At 35.8% G+C, this 19,060-nt stretch overlaps 1 protein-coding gene across 3 annotated transcripts; it reads right to left on the bottom strand.

Annotated features, from left to right (window-relative positions):
* Positions 1-371: 371 nt before the first annotated feature.
* Positions 372-11,223, bottom strand: LOC135693974 (molecular chaperone MKKS). 3 transcript variants are annotated; one of them, XM_065212586.2, is made up of 9 exons: positions 11,121-11,223; positions 9,047-9,198; positions 8,520-8,696; positions 7,829-8,060; positions 6,932-7,151; positions 6,028-6,194; positions 5,461-5,615; positions 3,666-3,928; positions 372-3,163 (listed from the first exon to the last, which is right to left on the bottom strand). In XM_065212586.2, exons 2-9 carry the CDS (start codon positions 9,142-9,144, stop codon positions 2,766-2,768), a joined length of 1,710 nt encoding a protein of 569 aa, XP_065068658.2. In that variant the 5' UTR covers positions 9,145-9,198; positions 11,121-11,223; the 3' UTR covers positions 372-2,765. The 3 variants fall into 3 exon arrangements, with proteins under 3 accessions (XP_065068658.2, XP_088967734.1, XP_065068657.2); XM_089111608.1 differs by having other exon boundaries at positions 9,449-11,209; XM_065212585.2 differs by having other exon boundaries at positions 9,047-11,209.
* Positions 11,224-19,060: the final 7,837 nt, after the last annotated feature.

Here is a 19,060-nt window from a genome sequence, read left to right as displayed (position 1 = left end):
TTCAGAACAAGCTGAGGCTGAGCTTCTGCAAAATGCAATTTTGAACAACGTTTTTTCTCAAAATCGAGGATTTTTAGCGATGTGTGGGTGCTTTTTCGGTGAATATTCAAATTTGTCAACAAACTGTCTCACTCACTTTGTTGGCAAATGAGGCCTGAACACCTCCTTAGAGCGAAAAAGCTAGCAATAGCACTGATTATACCCTCTTAATTTAGGAACAAATTAAGAACAATCCAGCGTCAGATTTTCGAAAAAATTAAGAACAGTCAGTCTGAACTTAAATTTACTGGTTCTTATAAAAAAAGAGTGTAGACGTTTAGAAAAATAAGAATAAATGAAAATCTACCATAATAATAAGAAAGAATTTTGGAGTTGAGTATATTGCCCTTCCGGGCAAGGGACAGGGCCATCGCTAACTATTGTGCTCAAAGGGGATTTCATAGTCCCATTTGATGACAACGTGGATGAGCCAACCCTGCCATCGCTATTGTTCTGTAGTTAAAACTGTTGCATCGCAAGCCTCCTCAAAATTAAAACGTACGCCGCCTGCTAAAGTTATTTGGAATACCCACCAGCTTAAGTCGTGTTTTTGTATTCTCATTTCTTTTCCCAAATACTAATACTTTCGCTTCCCTTCTTGCAAAACTATTCTATAGCTTAGGCAAATGCCATAATGTAAAAAATGTACTGCTTAAGTTACTACGTAAATTTGGAGTAAACCTTTTGAAGCAATCGTTTGAGCCTTTCTGTCAATCAACAAAAGACCAATAAATAAGCAGGAAACAACTTAAACGCATTCTGATTGGCCAATAGTTGATGCAAAAGCAGCGGGTCGCTGAAATTGGCCTTGAAAGCTTACGTTAGTATTTCAACTCGTTTGGCAATGATTGTAGCAAAATTTCTATTTCTGACTACTGTTTCTCTTATCTTTGCTGAGCTTCACAATATCTCAAGTTTTGACTTGATATCATTGTTGTTTATTTATTTTGATTCAATATTGACATAGCTAAGAACATATACAAAGTTAGCTAGAATAAATCGAATGAATTCAAATGTAAACGGAAAATATCAATGAATAAAATTAAAACAACTGCAGGTGTTGCATTAACATTTTGGGCCTTCATCAAACCTTCATCAAAAGTTTGAAGTTTGTCAAGTTTTCAGATGGGTTTTATTTTGTTTGTTAAGCTATTTCATGACATATACTTGAACACGCTGTTTCATGATGCAGCAATGCATATACGTTATCAGCCGATCAGAGTTGTAGAGTGTCTCTGATATCATCTAGACAACTGTAGTGTGTGTGTTGTACACGCTGTAGTGTGTAGAAATGACTGTTTTAAGCTGTCACTGGTCAAACACGTCAACCACCAGGCAACTGTTGATCAATTGATTTACTCTAACGCAATGGGTATCATACCTTGTTATTCTCTTTATAGTCTGGCTTCATAAAACACAGTGGCCTAAGAGTCGATATGTATTCATTTAAATGGATAAAGATAAACAACAGTTAAAGGTAGGTAGTCATAATTCTTTTTCTGTCAATTGATTGCATAATTCATTTGCTAAACATTTTAATTAGGCAAATTATTCACAGCCTCTTTCGCAAGTATATGGTTGCTGTAAGCTGCCATTGTTATATCTTACTTTCTAAACTATAAATTTGTTCTCACTAGTCATTCTCATTGTACCCCTGCCCTGCTCGTGATTTACTAAAAAGTCCCTTACTTATTATTTACAGGGTGTGTTGCATACCCACACCCACTCTTCCAATATTAAGTGTAATGTTCATTCCATATAAACGGTCTACTCGATTGTCAATATATGAACAAAATACCATGTCTGTTGTTCTGTACGTTAAAATTGCCTACCACGCAATTGAATTTTGAAAAAGTATTTAAAGTGGTGAAATCATGAAATGATAAATAGAAGAAATCCGGATTCGAAAAAACTGAAGAAGTTAAGGCGCTACACATTCCCTGCAACTGCTTTATGTGTCCAGAAGCAGAACCAGTTTAATTCGTTTCGACATCTTGGAAGATAACAGATTTGACTGTTATAGGTAAAAACTGACAAGACTGTTATAGGTCGATTTTGTCAAGAATTCCATTGAGTAACTGCTATGAGATGAGAACAATCGTAAAATGTTAATTAAAACGATGATTCAAAATGTTCATTACTTCATTTGGTCTTCAAATTTCAATTCAACAGAAAACATAACTTGGAATTTACGTTGAGCACGCAATGTCTGGCCAATTGCGAACATCTACTCTACAAACGAATTATTGGACCGTTAAATTTCGCGTGTTATACTTCGTTGAATAAGGCCTTAAAGTAAACAGAACGTACGAGCAGATAACTGCGCGCAAAGGACTAAGCCAGGAATAAATATCACAATGTTGCATAGTGGCGGAAAGTGCGGGGCAAGAACCCCCAACTTTTGGTAAATCAGCAAATCAGCGCTTTTGTCGGTAAATTTTTTCATTTGTCGGCAAATTGCTTGTTTTGATAGCACTACACCCCCTTCCAACCTGACAAATGAACTTCCGCCTCTGATGATACAAATTGAGCTGCTTATCAGTCTACATTTCAATTGAATGCGAAGCAAACTCCAGTCATGAAATGATCATTTTTCAATATACGATTCTCCTTTAGTCAAGGGACCTGGTGGAGACCTGGTGAAAAGTGTCGTTTCCAGGGGCCAATTAAGCACCAATGACTCATTAATTTTGTCATTTGTCATCCAGACAGGTTTTGCAACAATTTTATTGCTGTTCCAAAGTAATACCAACTCGAAGGATAATATTGCAAAGTTCGAAAGCTGAAGCGATGCATTCTTTTCGCAGAAACAACGAGTCGACGATTTGGGGGAAACAGGTAGCAAGATGATCAGTCTTTACATCTTTCCCATGTTCGTTACCTGCGCTAGGAAACCTCCTGTCAAAATTCAAGCTTTCGAATTTCAGTTCTGAACAATAGTTGACAGAGCCACAACAACAGCAGTAATCCTCGTCAACTACAGAACTTGGTTCTGTACTTGCTGGAAAGCACCAAAGATGGCCGAAAATAGAATCGGTATAACAGTCTCCGTTTATTTTGTGAATGGAGTTGGCAACACGTTCAAAGGACTTTGCGATGCTATAAAGGGCTTGTTTCCAGTTTTCTAGAAAAAAATGTGGAAAATATTTTAAGCATGTCTCGAATCAGAGATACCTGCCTACAGCACAGGCCAAAAACTAAACAGTTGAATATACGTTATAGGACGCTACGCCAAGAAGGATCAAAGATTTAAGTTGAACCAGTAAATTTACCGAGCAGGAGAGACCCTTCAATTAGAGACCTTCATTCATTCCAGACTTTATATCATTCGGTCGACAAAGTTGTCTTGAAACCTTTGTTAGAGCGTTAATAGAGCACCTTCCGTCAGTAGTTAGGGTCAGAAATTGTTGCATACAGTGTACACTTTCTAATACTGTTACTAGTACTGCTCCATCAAATTTGCTCTGGACTCACCATGGCCTCCTTATGTTCATTATATAAGCATTTAACAAAGGAAAGTAATTATCATTAGAAAGAATCAACAAACAAGGCTGCAGAATCGGCTTGCCTAACAAATTCATTCAAATATTAAGGATCATACAGGATAAAAATGTAGATGCAAATACCTTGATCCAACTTCTCTAGAAGTTTGTACTTCATTTTCTCCTCACGTGTAAACCCCTTTCCAACCAAATCACATACAAAGGAAGCTACTTGCGCTTCAAAACACCCTCCTCCACACAACACTCTTGGATCATCAATAAGGTGGAATAATGATTTTTCTACTGAATGAATCGTAGTCTTTAATTCTTCAAGACTGTTTTCATCTCTGCCACACAGCATCATGGTATGAACCACGTTTTCACCACCCGGGCGAACTATGATGTACCTGAAGGTGCAAAAAATGATGGATAAATCAGTATATTGACGGAGACACCACTTTAGGTACATAATGCTACTATTTTGATAAGCTGTTAAAATTTCAATAAATTTTAATAAGACTTTATGGCTTTATGACATCAAATGGCTTTATACACTGTTCTTTTAAGCTGTTACAGACAATCAGAGTGGAAAATTGGGGATACGTGCCATGTCTGTCTGTACCCAGTCAAAGCTAATGCTCACTTCCTCTACCAAAATTGTTGGCAGTAGTCAGTAAATAATAGATGCATGTGAACAAGGCACTTTATATTGACACTCCTCAGAACAAAAATTTATTTTAAACATACATAGTCCTGTTGCATAGGATTATATGGTCAGTTATTGTATTGTTAAGATGTCATCTTTTAATAAAAACTTTGCTTCATAGCAGAATTGTTTCTCCAGCAACGAATACAATGGTAATTTTGATTCTTATAATTTGCTTTATGATAAGCTTTCTCCTTCCACGTAATGCTTCAAGTTGATCACAGTAAACCATGATATGTATGTAAATAATGAAAAGGTCACGGTACCAATCTGTTCGACAGACTTCAGTGGAATACAGGCAAAATATCGATAAAATGTAGAAAATGAGAAACACTGCGGGGGGTGAGAACAAAGGGCAACAAATACAAATAAATCACAGGTAGCTAAACCTTTGCCCCGGCATACAGGACTTCATCAGGGTAACAGTGATAAGTATAGTTGATAGACGGATGCACCGAAATGGTCGTCCACGCAATCAAAATACACGAAAACAACTAGCATGTAATAGGATGGCACGTGATTATTTTCAAAGCATATTGCACTAAACTCTTTGTTCAAGATCGGTAAGAGTGTGAAGCAGATGATGACTAAACGAGGACAGCGTACATATTTACCATTCGTTTTCAGTCACATCGGGGAATATAGTCAGGCCAAACAAACCAAATCATATGTTTGTTGTTATACGGTAGCTGACCAAAGCAAAGCCAGCCAAAACATTGTAGATGTCAGTAGGAAAAGATTGGTCAAAAGAAGGTAAAGCAGATGTTTCTAGGAAGTGATTGGTCAAAACAAAACCAATCAAATGCTAGTTGAAAACCAGAACCAGTTAGAGCATCTGGTCAGAGACTGGCGGACAACGATTGGTCAGAAACACACCAATCAAAATTAATTTGACGTTTATTGGTCACATTAAGCAAAGCAAACTGGTCATTGATTGGTCAAAACAAAGCCGGTCAGTTGTTAGAGGGCACTGATTGGTCAAAACTAAGCCAATCAGACAGGCTTCCTTTCCTTTCAGCTGGTTCTGATTCTTATCGACAAGTTTATCGATAACAGCTTGGGTTAAAATACAACTTCATCGCACTGTCTTATAATAAGCTTTAAAAATCATTTTCATCATCACCCCTATGTGACCAACTTGTGACCATTTGAACTTTCAATAATTCGGATTGATTATGGTTTCCAATGAATATTTGAGGTATTGTGCGTTAACTGCATTTCAAATAAGAATACCTTTTACCGAAGTACTGTTTAACGTCAATTTCCTGCATGTTAACAATATTTGACTCTGATATTTGGTCGAATTGGCCTTCCACGGGGTTCATCTGAGCAAAATTACAAAGGGTCTTAGTAGCTTGATAACCCAGTCTTTCAATGACTATAACACCCTGAAACGATACATATTAAACAAATATTTTAGTCATAGCTTTAAAAGAGAAGTAAGGGAATTCTCGTGACTTAATTGGCAATGCCTTGTCTATTCACAGGTCCAAATAAAATACAAAATTAGGTATTTCTACGATAAAGAATGAGCTTTGAAAATATGCGCAATATTAGTTTTGAGTAGTCTCAATAAAATACCAGTCAAATAGAACGCCAGAATTTGAATTTGTACATGAGGGTGTTATCATTAAACAAAGGTCGTTCAGTTTGAGCTGATAAAGGCACTAAAATCTTAATTTAATGTGGTTTTAATTTTGACACAGTAAAGATACATACGTCAGGATGTCGATCTAGCAAAATTGTTCTCTAAAAGAATTGGCACTAAGACACACAGAAAAAATAGTAAGAAAAACCCACCTTATTTTCGAGATATCTCCTCAAAGATGGGTGAACAACTTTCTGGCAAAAAAGAAGACGCACACCATTTGCTACAATCGAACCACCAAGACTAAGCAATTGATCATAGGTGACGTCATCAACGAAGGATTCATTTTCCTTTGTCATCAGAATCGTCTCGTCAATAACTAGAAAAAGCCATATTCGAATGACAGAAGCAACATTTTGAAATTATTGCTTTTTCCGGCCTCGAAGGCGAAAAATACATGGCACTTCTAAGTGCATTTTTGTCTAAAGGGTACACAAATTGATGAAAGGAAACTGTTAACAAGTCCATTGAAGGAAACAGAAAACCTTTCGAATCTCTGTCTTCACATAAAAATGCCTTTTCAGTTTCATCCTGGCCTCGATATTCGTTCGAAGGCCCTCCAAGGGGCAAGAGAATAGTTTATTTCCATTCAAACCGGACATTCTGGAATCACGCGAGACAGTGAAACAAACATTTTCAAGAAACGTGTCAAAAACACAACGTAAAAAGCTGTTCATTTAGCTTTAGAGATTAAACACGCCCACCTTTGTTGAAAACGGGGAAGATCATCTTTTTGTGTATCAATTGGACGATAACGTAAGTAAAGAAGAACCAGACCATGTAATTTGGCCAAGAATACCCCATTGCAAAGGTAACCAGCCAACAACCTAGAGCCCTTTCTTGAAAGGATTGATGAGAAACGCTAACACACCAGTCATTTTTCTTAACATATAACCTGGGTGATTGTGTGTCAAAGAGCGTTCTATTAAATTTCATATCTCTAAATTATTAATTATCACAAATGAGGGTCTTTTCTTATTGGAGCAAAAAATCAATTAAAATATCAATCATTAAAATATTTTACAACAATCTTTAATTAAAATATTTTAAAATTACTTGATTGATCTCCAGCCAATGATGTTCCAAAAACAGCTGTCTTTACTAAGCCATCTAAGGATGAAAGCAATCTCTCACCAACTGCATCCATAGGTGGTAGTCTAATAACTATACCAGGAATAACAACTGAATCCATTACTGAAGGTCCTTCATTCAGAATAAGACTTATCCCACCATCATTAAATTTTCTGCCATTTGCATTGGTGGACTTGAAAAAAGCCTACGAATTGAAATAAACATTCTCTAAACATTTCATTTGAATATGATAACATGACAGCATATATATGTTTAAAGACAAGGAGAAAAAATTAAATTGACAATTAAAAGAAGTATTACTTACGATAATAAACTCGATTATGCAAAATTCAATTTTCTGATAAATTCAATTGATTAACAATTGAAATTCATGAAAAATGTTGTTGAATTCCATGAGGCAGAGCGTTTAAGTATTATCACTTCAATTCAAAATCCCAGAGGAAAGACCTTATATTCAATCTTTTTACCTCTCATATGTCACAAACAAATTGTTTCAAAACAGTTCTTCTTAAGTTATCTGACTTCAGTTATTTGCTTATCCCATCCATTTACACTTTGCAAATAGACTTCACTTCTAATTTTTTATACAAAAACCTGCCTGTAGTCTTCTACTGTTAACAGATATGCACTTTTGATACTGTATAAAGGAAAACCTTATTCAATAAGAGAGTACTTAAATAATTGTTGATTTTTCATTCATTGTGTCTTGTTTAAATTGTTCTAATAAAAAATGTTTGCTTCTTCAATGCCAAATCTCTTAATTTAAGCTTCATCGCTGTTTATCACTGCACAATAACAATTTATCACTGCACAAATTGGTTATTTCTGCATATTAAAATAAACCCTGTCTTAATCTCTCACCGTCAAAATATTTAAAGATATGTGATTAGCCTCCTTTTCTGATAGCTGACACACTGGTTTTGACATCAGAATAGACCTAACAACCATCATCATATCATTCAGCTTCCCAAGATCCAACTTGTGAACAACTTCCTGTTTTACAATCCAATCTTTTATCTTATCCAATACAAAGTTGTTTGCCAAAACACACAAATTTTGAGGAAGCTGGCTTCCAAAATGTCCTAGAAAAAGACTTTAGAAGCAATAGATCTTAGTTTATTTTCCTTAAAATTTAAAATAGGGTTTACAAAAGGTTCTTTCTCGAATTTAGCAAATAATTTTTTATTCATTTTATAAGGAGGTTGCTTTTCTTACTAGCGCACATCCAAAAATAAAAATTGATTTCAGCAATAAAACAAAAAACTAGCAAAATTTGATAACATTTTGCTAACCTTTAAAGGAAGCCTTTGATAAATTTATATACACAAAGATATATTTTCTCAATATAGTCTTACATTAACTCTAACATTAACACTTATCCAAGTCATCTTGTCAATCCAGTAAAATAACACAGGTGAAGGCCAGTGAAGAACCACAAGCAAATTTTGTAGAAATGAAGATTGAATTGGTTCCATACATGCAGATCATAACAAATAACATATGCAAACAAAGACATAATTCCACAAAGCATTTTTAGTAAATAAACACTTACCTTGTACATAATGATGCTAAAAACAAACCACCATTTTGGAAGACATGCAAATGAGACTTAATACCAGATAAAAGAATCTGTGTGGCAGCATTTGAAGAGCTGTAGAAATCAAATAATTTTGAGGAAGTTGTTGTTGTCATTGCATATCCTCCAGCTTTTGTTTGTAGAACCTTAAACCTAGAGAATAAGACTGAATTTCACTCACAACATTCATAAGACTCTGTTTTCACAAAGGCTGACAAACAAGTCATACAAATTTTTGTATAATATAGCTCTTGTAGATCTCAAGATTTCAAGCCTTCCAGGACACCCAATAAAGTTTCCATTTTGAAACTTTTGGTAAGAAGATCAAAACAATGGTTGCACATAACTTTTAAACCTCAGAAAAACCTCTTTGATCTGAATGATACAGATAGCTTCAAATATTAGGGTTCAAGTACTTTGTTAGAGTGCTTTTGGTATACCCAAGATCTCATACAAAAGTCCTGCACAATCCGGTCAGGACAATAACCAGATAAATACTTTACCTTCCATTAGGCCCCATAGATGTTATAACTAAATCCTGTATCCTTCTAATAGCTGATGCTGTTTCTTCTCTATCTATCAGCCTTACCATTGCTGTCATTTTGAACTCTCCTGTTTTGTGTCATTCAATGGCCATTTTTTATCTTCCTCGCATCTAGATTGTAACAGTTAATAATATGATTTTGCAACTATTAATAACCCTAGTTAGATTATCTTTAAAATCATATTCTAATGTTCAATCAAAATAAGAACTCTTTTCAGGTGAGAATAAATTATCTTCATTTAGTTTCATCAGGGTCATCAACAGATAGTTTTGCCCCAATAGGTCTGTTAAGGAAACGGGGGGTACGCAGCTTATATCGACTGAGAATTGTGAATTTGAGGCAAAAATGAGAATGACTTACTGATTGATTTCATATGGTTCATGTATAGCTTCTTTTGGGTTTTCTTCGACCCCTTGGCAATGCTGCCTTGCTTCCGTGCAAAGGGAAAACAAAGAAAGGAAAAGAGGAAGGTGTGCTTACAGGAAAATGCCTAAAAGCTGTTGCTTAACATTTTGTCACAGTATTAACAAGAAAAATCCAGCATTAAGCTTTTTTCTAATTCCAAGCAAAGCTACTGAGCCATAGAGAAGAATGTTATGGCTTCAAGCAATCAGCAAGGGGACAATGATGGAAAGTTGTGGTTTCCTAAATCAGATTACCATTAGATTTGCTCGCAACATTTCAAACAAGGTAAGATTAGATTATTACTCATTGTTTTGATTTTTCTACTTTCTATTTACCATTTGATTTAGTTATTATGACCAATTGCCTAAAATAGTTTTGAAACCTACATTTTCACATGTATTTTGCAGGGAGGAAGTCAAATGATCTTGATCATCCAGACTATGCACCCTCCGTATTCCCTGACAAAGACACAAGATTAGCTTCCAAAACAAAGCTTGACAGATTTCAGAGGGTGCAAGGATGGGAAAATAGAAAATATGCAATTTCAGGGACAAAAAATCCAAGTCAAAGAAAATGCCACAGGAGGTATCCTTTCTGAAATAGCCGTGCCAAATGACAACAAAGAAAACCTGAAATCAAAACTAGAGAAGAATCTCAGTATCTCATCTGTTGAAGGAGATGATTCCAGGTGCAAGCTGAGTTGACTGAGTTGGTCAACATTAAGGGTACTCTTGAATTATCTAAAGTTTTAATAACAAACAAAAGAACTAAAAGCCTTGATAAACTAACATCAGAACATCAAATCTTCCAAACCCTGTAAAAGTTGCGTCAAAATTTATCAGTTGATCTGATCGCTCATTTATTTGGAATAACAAGGTCAACATACCTGACAGTATTTGCAAGATGCATTGATTGACTCTATGCCAAGGTTGGTTTTTGATTCATGGGCCAGACAGGGAATTCATATTTAGAACACTACCAGCAATATTCAAATCAAGATACCCAAGGCTAACATGCATCAATGACTGCTTTGAAATCAAAATTGAATACCCAAGCAACACAAAGCAATAACATAATGCTACTCAAGCTATAAAAAGTCCACAACAGTGAAATTTCTAATTGCATGCCTTCCAACAGGAAGTGTCACATACCTTAGCAAAGCATGGGGAGAAAGAGCGTCAGATGTAGAAATAATACATCATCTGATTTTATATCTTGCAAGCATTTTTTGCCAGGAGATCAACTGCTTGTATATAGAGGTTTTACACTCCATGACAACTTTGCATCTCTATGAAATGCAGAACTGATAACACGCACCTTTCTGCCTGCAGGTAAGAAGTCAACTACCTACTGATATGAAGTTGAGAACTCTAGTTCTAACATTAGGATTCATGTAGAACGTGTAATTGGCATTAAAAACAATTGTTAGCAAAGCACCCTAAAACGTAATGCGATACTGGCTATTTAGTATACAGTTGTTTAGGAATTTTTCACACACAAATTCTCCTTCTGTATACAGGTCTCTAGCCTCTACTAGGTAACAGCCTAATTGATTTTACTGTGAAAAAACTGAAACAGTCATTGGTTTGGAGGCTATGTACCATGCAACATATATAATTTAACTTACACTCCTAACTGCGCTGTATTACTGTGATCAGCAGCCGGCTATGTTTTGAGGTCGGTCGGCCTATTTCCAGTTGTTTCAAAACAACATCCACAACTAAGCCTCGTTCTCATTAGTATACAGTTCTTGGAATTAGCATAGGGGAAAAATGTACTTGCCATGCGCGCGATGAATCACAGGGGTTACAGCAAATGTCAACACTGCTCACGCAACATTTCAGGACGAATACACCACATTGTTTTGAATGATTAAAGATTCGTCGATAGATCGACATATTCAAAACAAAGGCAGCACAAAAGTTGCATGGTTGTTCTAGCAACAAATGTAACTAGTTCTATTGCCATAACATAAATGAAACTTTAAAAAATAGGCATTAAGTGTGTCTCGATTAAAATTTCCATTAAAACTGATGCAAATTCCAATCTGGAAATGCATTTGCATACAAGTACATATTTTCACACACCACAAAAGAATAAAATAAAATACATAATTTAGATGCAATAAGCAGAAAAGGGCGAAAACACACCAACCATTAGAAAGTTGAGGACATTTTGCAACCAAAGTTTGAAGAATCCAGGAAAATGTACACGTTTTCCCCATTAAGGATAGGAAATGATACATCCAAAAGCTGTTTTGTTAGGCAATGAAAATCACTTGAAAATTGTCAAGCACTAGAGTGGTACAATCCTTGAACAAAAATTGTCAGAGAAGAGGTTCCGAAAAAGACATCTCCCTTGACCGAAGATAAATAAAAATGTGACTTGTGCTAAACACGTGCACTACACAACATGTCTTCAGAAACCATTCCAACAACCACTGAACAAAATCTTCAAAAGTTTCCATTTGAATTTAAATTGACTTTCCCAAAGAGGAAGCCACTCAATGCAATGCTATTATAAAGTTAAAAATCAGTAATTGAGAAATAAAAGCCCAGAGTTTCAAATGCAAACCTTTGAATCAGTCTAAAAATTTAGATTAGTCAAGTAACTTTGTAATCGAAAAAAAATTATTTTAAAGAAATTGTCGCGAGAAAAAGGGTTACCTACAGAAAAATGTAGATTTTGCTACAAAACGAAACTATTGCCAAAGTAATTGCCAAACAACAAGGTTTCTGCTGGTTATTATCATTTGTTGTGAATGTATTGCCTTTTCATGGAAAATGGAAGAAACTGGCCGCTACTTTTGATTATTATGAATGTGACTTCGTGGTCGATAAGGAATATGAAAGAGTTGAATTGTCGCGAGAAAAATGAGGGAAGTTGCCATTACTTTTGGTCATAAATGTGACTTCGTGATCGTTCATGTTTAAAATTAATGGCAACTTTCCTCCTTTTTACATGAAAAGGCAATACAATCAAAAGAAATGATAGTAACCAGGGAAAACCTTGATGCTTGACAATTACTTTGGCAATAGTTTCGTTTTGTAGCAAGATCTATATTTTTCGGTAGGTTACCCTTTTTCTCGCGGCAATTAAACTCTTTCATATTCCTTCTCGATCACGAAGTCACATATATGACCAAAAGTAATGGCAACTTCCCTCATTTTTCACTGAAAAGGCAAAGCAATCAAAAGAAATGATAATAACTAGCGAAAACCTCGATGCTTGGCAATTACTTTGGCAATAGTTTCGTTTTGTAGCAAAATCTAGATTTTTCTGTAGGTAACCCTTTTTCTCGCGACAACTTAGCCTTTTCATATTCCTTATCGACCACGAAGTCACATTCATAATAATCAAAAGTAGCGGCCAGTTTCTTCCATTTTCCATGAAAAGGCAATACATTCACAACAAATGATAAGAACCAGCAAAAACCTTTTTGTTTGGCAATTACTTTGGCAATAGTTTCGTTTTGTAGCAAAATCTACATTTTTCTGTAGGTAACCCTTTTTCTCGCGACAATGTTTCATCTAAATATTGTAATTTTATATAAATGTAGATATTTCGACATTTACCTGCAATTTTGTTTGTTGTTTTGAAATAATGATTAAAAGTTCTTTCTTGATATACCTTGATTAAGCATTTCTGTTTTATAAGTTTCATCCAGTAGTATGTCTACTAGATTTCCGAAAACAATTATCTTTTATACTTTGACTTTGAAGTTTTTACTGCATATGTTGAAGACATGTGGAGTATTTGCGCCCGCGATCCCGTGCCGCCATGACCAGCGTCATGCATTTTTCCCCTATGCTCTTGGAATTAAGCAAATGGGAAGCAAATGGTCAAGAAAAGCACAGAGAGAGAAAGAGAAACAAAGAAAGGAGGACATGAAATGTCATAAAAAAATTTTAAAATATCAAGGCTCATAAAAATGACCGTGATAGTCAAAGAGGGTAATGGAAACACAAAAAACGTCGCGAAAAAGGATCATAGTTGATAAATAGATCGCACAAGATGCATCTGGCAATCTATTTGTTAATTCTTTAAGTTAAATAATAATCTAACCAATATACGCAATTCATTTTGTATATCATTGTTGTAGTTTCGAGAATCTACTAGGGTGCTGCCTACCTTCCTAGGTTCAAGTTACCATTTCTATAAAAACTTGTGCAAGTCAGACAGGGTTCCTGTCTCCCTCCAGCCCCCTCCAGCCCCCTCCAGCCCCCTCCAGCAATTTATTACGACTGTTACAAGAAAGTTATTTACGTTATACACGGCAATATCTTAAAAGGAGGGCTTACCTTTTCTGAATAGCACTTGACATCGAGTTGGTTCTGTTTTCTGATTAATGCAGAAACTTGTCTTTTACATTTACACTTTTTTTATAAGAACCAGTAAATTTAAGTTCAGGCTGACTGTTCTTAATTTTTTCGAAAATCTGAGGCTGGATTGTTCTTAATTTGTTTTTAATCTAATAGGGTGTAAGCAGTGCGAATGCTAGCTTTTTCGCTCTAGGGAGGTGTTCAGGCCTCATTTGCCAACAAAGTGAGTGAGACAACCTTCATTTGCTGAAAAGTTTGAATATTCGATGAAAAAGCACCCACACATCGCTAAAAATCCTCGATTTTGAGGAAAAACATTGTTCAAAATTGCATTTTGCAGAGCTCAGCCTCAGCTTGTTCTTAATTTGTTCCTAACTTTTGACCAATTTTGAGGCTCGTGTTCTTAAAAAATTGGTCTTATAAAAAAAGAGTGTACTTCGTTCCGATTCCATTTTTTGAAGCGAGGATTCAGCATGTGACTCCCATTGTCGAGAAAGCTTGATCTGCAATAACTGCCAAATTGTTCAGAAGATCCAGCAATTGACGTGGTTTTTGAAAGTTTTCTTCTTTTCCCCGAATACCTACTACTACTTTTGTCCTCTTTTCCCCAGGAGAATGTTGATATCACCTTATCGTTTTTATAAACATACGATTTACGACTCTATCTGTTTTCGATTTTATACCTATTTGAGACCATATGAATATTCAAGCATATCATGAATCAAAATCAACTTTAACTTGTCCCGAACAAGAAATTTTTACCCGAGTATCTCTCTCCACCCCCCCCCCCCCCCGGAAAATAATTATTGTTTATCCTGAAACTATCCTGAATTTTCTTGAAAATACTTTCCAATAATGTGGGCGATTTTCAAGAATATTGATGTTCGAAAATGGTAAAATTACAGCATTAACTAAGCAAAATGGCCAGGCCCGAATTTCGTTGACAATTTGACTTTTTATCTGATATGACATGATTTTTTTAACCAAACAGCGTGCTTTAAACGCGAACAATTTGCGGAACACTTATCAAACTTGAATTGTGCTACAGTGTTCGTATGCTTTGGCTTCCTGCTGTGAAAATACTGTTGTAAAGATTTCAACCCCTTGTTAAACATTTTTTAAGAATAAATCTAGGCCACGAACAACAAATTATGGAAGTCTTTAGTCTTTTTTGAACGTGACAAAGTTCTAGATGAGCCGTTTACCCTCGTTACGTTGGACATCCGTATTGTCTTGAAATTTCTGCCCTACTTTGTTCGGGAGAAGAATCATGACCGTCTTCCAGACATGCACTAGCTCCGCAGATCGATAAAAGAGACTGGATCGAGCTTCTAATGTGACCAGAGTGTCGCCATCCGAGAAGAGGCCCCAGACAGTGGCGGCCTGGCCCTTTTCGCCTAGGGGGGCCAGTATCAAAATGGTGCCCTCCATAACTAATACTATTTTATTTTTCCTGACAATATTGGCAGTCCAGGGGCGGTGCCAAGAAGTTCAAAGCGGGGGAGGGGGCTCTAGTTAATAGCTCTATTTGATTAAAAAACCAACATTGGGAAGGGTCGGCGAGAGGATGTCGGAGGCCCTTGGTATAACTCTGAATAGAGGCTTTCTTGCAAGCGTAGCAAGCTGACAATTTTTGCGACCACACCCTTTAGATAAGCTTAAGATACATTTCAATATATTTTTTGCAGTCATTTTCTTGAAATCGTTTAAAAACTCTGCTATTTTTAAGGCATGCTTTTAGTACGTTTGATTAATTCCAGTCTTAAAATGGATTTCCTTACTTTGTAATAGGGAAAAGAATCCACCCTATCGTTGTATCGTCGAGATAAATTGGTCCTTCCATGAGAAATGAAGCAAAGAGACAAAATCTACTGACCCCCACATGAGCATAGGGACGCAAATAAAATAATTTTTCATGGGGGTGTCAGGACAAGTTGGACCGACTCACGTACAAAATTGACTGTCTCTTAGAAGCCAATCCAAGCAGATAAACTAAATAAAAATGTGCCAAGAACATGTTTGGGGAACTTTCAAGAGACCCTACGATGTGGTAGAATGAGGGTTTTGATCTCTTTGTAACTGTTGTGTTCATTTGGCACCTTGGAGGGGAATCCAAAGCGCCAGATAAAATATTTACCTTTGTTTTGCTAAACTTGTACTTTGGGGCAGCTAAACAAGCTCAAAACAAGCATACAACTCAACTAACAGTCAAGGGGCAAATTAGGGGAGTGTAGGGTAACAAATAATGGAAAGAGTCGGTCCTAGCCAATAAGTGAAAGATTCCTGTTACTCATAAGGCTAGAAAGTGCGTTTCTAACATAGCTTTGAACGCATCATGTCATTTGATACAAAATGAAGTAAATATTCCATCGAACTTTAAAAAAATAATATTAAAGGCCAAACAAAACGCAACCGTTAAGAAAATTAGGCCCGACCCAACTTTCTTGTCAAAATCAATGTATGCCTCTTGAAAAAGAAGTCAATGAAAAATCATCTTGAAAAATCAATCTATGCTTTAGAAACACGAAGTCAATGTTTTGAGTTAAAAGTCGTCTGTTCAATTTATCCTTTATGAAAAAACCTAATAAGGGCTGGTTTCATTATGTTTAAGCTTTGAATGCACTTTTTAGCGTTATTTCTTGTTATCTTGTGCACTTAAACTGTTCGTTCGTGGAAGTGACTTGAGATATATTGATATAACATATGGACTAATCTAGGATGAAGCAATTAAACAACCAAATTGTTTATTAATTAGGTCTCTGAAGGCCAGCAGAGCCAAAGAGACTCTTTGAAAATCAAAATTTTCCCTGGAAGGGGGACATGAGTCCGGACACCCTAAACACAGACTGTCCCCTGACACCCTAAACACTACCCTGGGTACCAGAGCCGCAAAAATTAAAAAATAATAATTTTTTGCTGCCGTTAAGTTTTTGCGGCTCTGGTACCCAGGGTACCTAAACACACAAAAGTGTTCTCCACACAAAAGAATTCAACTGTTAGTTTCCTGACAATCCTCTAAAAAATTGATTAATTTCCCCCCCCCCTGGGAAAAGTATAAATGTTTTGTCTGGATAATACAGTACTGAAGGGGTACAAAGACGTGCCCTTGAAGTAGACTGTTCTAGGGGGTATGGCGGCGTGCGCCCCAATAAAGTTTTGAATTTCATGGCGTCTTCGCTGTCTCTGCTGACCTCCTAGAGACCTAATAATCAGACACGTCGGTCATATCAAACTTTTTTCGAGTTTTCGGCGCCCTATACAAGCTTTGGCGCCCCTATAAAAAAGTCAGCTGGGGGGCCCTGGCCCCCCCGGCCCCCCCATTGGTTTTGAGTAATGGCTTCTCGCTATTGTTTGCGGCCCTCTTCGGCCTCTCCCTTTTGAAATTGAACAGGCTTCAAACTTTGGTGTTTCATGACAATAGGAACTCGATCCAGTCTTTTTAATAGATCAGTGACTAGTTCCTGTTTCATGGTCATTGCATATGCGCATTATCAATACAATAATTCCTTAAAAAATCCGACTTCAAAATCATTTTTCATTACTCCAGTTGTTTCAACGGAGGTACAATCAATGATCAATAATTTAGATGAAACAAAATCTGCAGATTCATATGATCTGCCCCCTAAACTAATTAAATTGAGCTCAGAGTCTATATTAACTCCGCGAACCTATCTTATAAATGCCTATTTTAGCTCTGGCTATTATCCTAAACTTCTTAAATATGCTAAGGTAATTTCTATATACAAATCGAAATGTCCATATGAAGTTTCAAATTATAGGCCCATCTCATTATTGCCTTATTTTAACAAAATATGTGAAAAATTAATGTATAAAAGACTCATAAGCTTTATAGAGGGAAACAAAATTATTTATGAGCATCAATTTGGCTTTCAAAAAGGCAAATCAACTTCTCTGGCAATTCTAGATATGTCTACAAAAATAGTAAACGCAATTGAAAAAAAAAGAATTATCTTGCTGCGTCTTTTTGGATTTTGCTAAAGCGTTTGACACTGTGGACCACAAAATACTGATTAAGAAACTAGATTACTACGGTATCAAAGGAATTGCACTAGAGTGGTTCAAATCATACCTAAGTGACAGAACGCAAAGTGTAAGCACTAATGGAGAACTGTCGGAAGACCGTCAAATAAAATATGGTGTTCCTCAAGGCAGCGTTCTCGGACCTCTGTTATTCTTACTTTTTATAAATGATATCCGATTCTCTTTCAGTATCTTAAACTTTCATTTATTTGCTGATGATACTAGTATCTTTCTTTCTGATAAAGACGCCGTTAACTTAGAAAATATAATAAATAAAGAACTCAAAAACGTCTCAGATTGGCTGATTGCTAATAAGCTGACATTAAACCTCAACAAGTCTAATTTTTTGTTCATCAACCCTTCTCGAAGAAAATCAAACAAAAAAATTTAACTAAAAATAAATAATGAACCAATAAAAGAAGTAGAAGAAGCTAAATATCTTGGTGTTCTTATTGATAGAAATTTAAGTTGGAAATCTCACATTCAAAATGTAAATACAAAAATCTCAAAAAGCATTGGCATTCTAAGTAAAGTAAGACATTCTGCACCGCAAAAAATACTGCTTGACATATATAATGCTTTTGTATTACCAAACATTCTTAATGGGCTCTTAAACTGGGGTAGTGCCTCTAAAACTGCCCTAGATCCACTACATAAAAAGTTAAAAAAAAGCTGTACGTCTTATAACATTTAAAAATAAAGCCGAACATAGTAAACCAATTTTTAAATGCCTAAACACTTTAAATTTTGAAGACTGTTAGATGCTCGAGTGTGCTAAATTTATGTATGATATTAACAAAAGTATAGCCGAAACTTCTATCAGTAAACTCTTCAAAAAAGCCGAAAATACTCATAATTACAAAACAAGATATGCTAGCTCAGGAAATTTTATTAAACCAAGTTTTAGGACAGAATTTGGTAAAAATATTTATAAAAAATGTTGGTGTAGATGTTTGGAACTCCATTCCACAAGACATCAGACAATCAGGATCAAAAACAACTTTTGCTAAAGCCTTAAAAAAATTTATGATTGCAATATACTAGTACCCCCTTCCACTACATATGCTATAGTATTGGCACGCAAAGAAAAACAAGAAATCTAACAAAGTTTAAAAGCATCCCACCACCTTTTTATCCCCTTTTTAATTTTCCCCCCTTTCCCACAAACAAATAGATTAGAGTAACGTTTCAACTATTATATTCG

Source organism: Rhopilema esculentum, chromosome 11 (genome assembly GCF_057945365.1).
Source record: "Rhopilema esculentum isolate cy_ngs chromosome 11, ASM5794536v1, whole genome shotgun sequence".
Taxonomy (NCBI): domain Eukaryota; kingdom Metazoa; phylum Cnidaria; class Scyphozoa; order Rhizostomeae; family Rhizostomatidae; genus Rhopilema; species Rhopilema esculentum.
Note: the sequence above shows the minus strand (reverse complement) of the source record. Positions and strands in the feature narration are given on the sequence as shown.